Source organism: Phragmites australis, chromosome 12 (genome assembly GCF_958298935.1).
Source record: "Phragmites australis chromosome 12, lpPhrAust1.1, whole genome shotgun sequence".
Classification (NCBI taxonomy): domain Eukaryota; kingdom Viridiplantae; phylum Streptophyta; class Magnoliopsida; order Poales; family Poaceae; genus Phragmites; species Phragmites australis.
Genome location: NC_084932.1, coordinates 15,350,604 through 15,354,004, shown reverse-complemented (window position 1 = coordinate 15,354,004; position 3,401 = coordinate 15,350,604). Strand labels below are relative to the sequence as shown.

Sequence of the window (3,401 nt, the reverse complement as noted above, 5' to 3'; positions counted from 1 at the left end):
TGCCCCTTAGTCCCGTTGGACAGGTTTTAGTTTTTAGCTCCATATTAAATCTTAAGTTTATATAATAAAATAAATGATTTAAGTTTTTATTTTTAAACTAAAACTGAAATAAAATAACTCAGAAACCTTTGATGTGTCTACAGATCTTCACAACTTCCTATAAACATCCCTAGAGCCGAAGCTCTGTCAAACACAGTCACTCTCTCACGGCACTCCCGCCCTTGCTCTATAAATACGCCTTACGCTTCACCTCCCACTGACTCTAGCTAATCTCTCCTGCGACGACGACTCTCCTACTACGCTTGTACGTTGGCATCCATGAAGGTAGCAAGCAAGCGCCACACTCTGATCAGTGGCCACCAATGCCTTGCCTCTCCCCCTTCTGATTGTGTGTGTCGTTAACGAATTCTTGTGCTTGTGTGTTTTTGCAGAAGGTGAGGGCGAGGAGGCAACGCATCCCGGCGTTCGGGGAGTGGAACTACGACTACGGCGGCGACTGGCCGGTCAACCAGTACTTTGATTCCGCCATGCAGGCCCGGCTGGGCATAGCGTTACCACCCTCACCCAAGCCTCTCAAGAAGGTGACTCAGTCTTACTGCACATGCTACTTCCGTGAAATATCTCGGTTCTTTTTTTAGGTGCTAAGGTTTCTCGTGAAATAGTAGTACAAAATACAGTGAAGTGGTAGAGAAAGGTGCAATAAAGTTTATCATTGGGACATGCATACTTACTAATCATGGGTTAACTACCATCTGTTCAGATAATGACTATCATGATTCTAGTAGTAGCAGAGGGTATAAGGTAGTAGCATAATGACACATGATTCATGACAAGTTGTGTCAGTCATAAAACGAGTATTAAACAGCATCGATCGAGTCGTTCATAATCTACTAGAGCACACTTCGGTGGCCAAATGCTTCTAGTTCCTGTGGTGAAATTTTGGGTTTGATACTATTCTTTCTGTGCTTGTTAGGTGGAGTGGAGTAATAGTGCACCACTGGAGCAGGAGGAGAAGCAGCGTCAGCAGCAGCTGCATCACGGGGGACTGGGAGAACACGGGGCGGTGAAGAAGCAGGGGAAGCAGAGCAGGGTGGCGGATGCCGGGGCCCACGCCGCAGCTTACAAGGTGTGCCGGATGGCGGTCAAGGCCATGGACCAGGACCTCTACGCGATCCCACCCGACATGCTCTGCGACAAGCCAAGGGTAAGCCTGCTTCTCAGTCACACTCTTCCTACAGAGCTACACATGTAGCTCCTCTGATCATAAATACTAGTCATTTTTTATTTTTCATAATGTTCGATGTGTAACCACCATTGTTTTTATTAAAATATAATTATAATATCTAGTAAAAGTATAATATTATAAAAGTATTTTTTAGATAAATACATATATAATATTTTTTTCAAACTAAATATTTTGAAAGTTGTTGACCATTAAAGTTTTAAAATTTTGATGAAATTTTGATCAAGTGATAAGTATTTATAATGAAACAGAGTATTATTTGGAAAAAAAGCTGCAGATATTAACTAGATGGCAGTATTAGCAGTCTAGCACCAGCATGCAATGCAGTTATTGACACGAAGGTAAACTGAACTTTCGTGTTCATTTCATAATACACACTGATTTGTGGTAGTACTGTCTCTTATGATGAGCTTTGTGAGACTCATTTGGTATTTATTTATTTTTCGATGTATATAGAGCTAATGTGCTCGCTCTATGTAACCACACTTCTGATGGTATCATTCGCTGATCATACTTCACCAAGTGCTTAGACACAATGAACTGTACTGCACTTTCGAAAATACGGAATTTTGTTTCCTTAGTTCTAGATCGCTGGTTTAGTATTACAAACATACTGGCCTTTTTCTTTTAAAGGAATAGAAGCCATTGTTGAAGGGTTTGTTCTTTTTTAATCTGCAGCAGAAGAGGCGGACGAAGAGGAGCCTGGGGCTGGGATGCCTGGGGCTGGGCTGCATTGCCTAGGGATCCATCATACCGTCTGATGGCTGCTCATCTTAAGTGGCCTTGTTTTGTGTGTGCCTTACTGTTAAGAGTCGTAGTAGCAGAAAACCAAGGCATGATGTTGTCACACGGTCCAAGCCCTTCCTCCCACTTTCTGTCTCTCTCCGTTGTCTCAGTGTCTGGTCATACGTGTTTAATTGGACGGGCGACGCGACGTGATGTCTGCCAAGTCCGGCAGCTTCATTTCCCCGTGCCCAAGACCATTCGAGTGCTGCTTTTCCACGACGTGTTGGTTCCCAATTCCCATGGAGTTACGGCCCCGGCGAGGCCGGCGAAAAAGTTGTGTTAGCAGTGAAAAGGTTGATGTAAAAAGAGAGAAGCCTTGTTCCATGGGCGTCGCTTCAATTTTTTTTTTTTTTTTTGAAACAAGATGTCGTTCAAGTGTCACGCGATCTCCCTGCATGGCTAGTGTTTACGAGGCTTGTGGCATGTGTTATTGCGCGATGATCGATTCCTCTGGGGATTTGGACGCTGTGATGGATCAATTCAAGACGGGTCTCGCAACCTTGGGCAGATGCTTTGATTTGGTTGATGTCGATCCCAAAGGACATTGGTTTTATCGCAAAAGCGCGTGCCATCAGCTACTACCAAATCTGATTTGGCCGTGACCAATGAACAAATCATTGGAAGTGACCTTAGCTGGTGGTCTAAACGGTCAGACCAAATGAACCATTGAACCGAGCATCTGAACGGTTTGATTGTCGGTCCGGTCTTAATGATAGCTAGGCAAGGCCTGTGTCGAGCTCCCAACCAAGCTGCGTCAAAGTGGAGATTTGGTCAGGAGGAGGAAAAGGATGTAGGCAGGGTGGCGAGTTCTCCGTTGCCATGGAGCTTGTGCAGGTAGGTGTGCTGCACAGCTGTTTCGGTTGCACTGTTCGGCCCCCGCGATGGTGGGCGTGGAGGAGATCGTGCTGCAGCCCATCAGGGAGATCTCCACTGCCGTGCAGTTACCCAGGGGAGGTCAAAGCTCTCCGGCTTGGTCGGGGTGGAGTCGTGGCGGCTTTGAGCTTTTGGGTTGGGTTTACTTAAACAATGTTTTATGGAGGGAAAATAGTGGTTTGTGGAGGAAAAATAATGTTAGGTATGGTAATGTTAATTATAGTGTTATTTTAATAGGTTCATTTTATGCTTATGAATTTTATAAAAATAATAAAGAAATTAATAAAACTCTAAATAAAGTGAAATTATTAATTTTATAGATCCTCTTAAGCTACACCATGTATAAAAAATATATGTTTATATGTTAATATTTAAGTTAATAAATGAGCTGCATGATTTTTAAAGTAGGTTTTTTTGAAGCTTTCTTTTCGTGAAATATGATGCAAAGTATATTATTTTTTTAAGAAAAATCACATAAGATTTTAGAATTATATTTAGT

General features: G+C 42.9%; 1 protein-coding gene across 1 annotated transcript; it reads left to right on the top strand.

The window, feature by feature from the left end:
* Nucleotides 1-201: 201 nt before the first annotated feature.
* On the top strand, nt 202-2,621 carry LOC133887347 (uncharacterized). Its single transcript, XM_062327275.1, has 4 exons — nt 202-324; nt 432-581; nt 974-1,204; nt 1,922-2,621. The coding sequence occupies exons 1-4, from the start codon at nt 319-321 to the stop codon at nt 1,982-1,984; spliced, it is 450 nt and encodes a 149-aa protein (XP_062183259.1). The 5' UTR covers nt 202-318; the 3' UTR covers nt 1,985-2,621.
* The last annotated feature ends 780 nt before the right edge of the window (nt 2,622-3,401 follow it).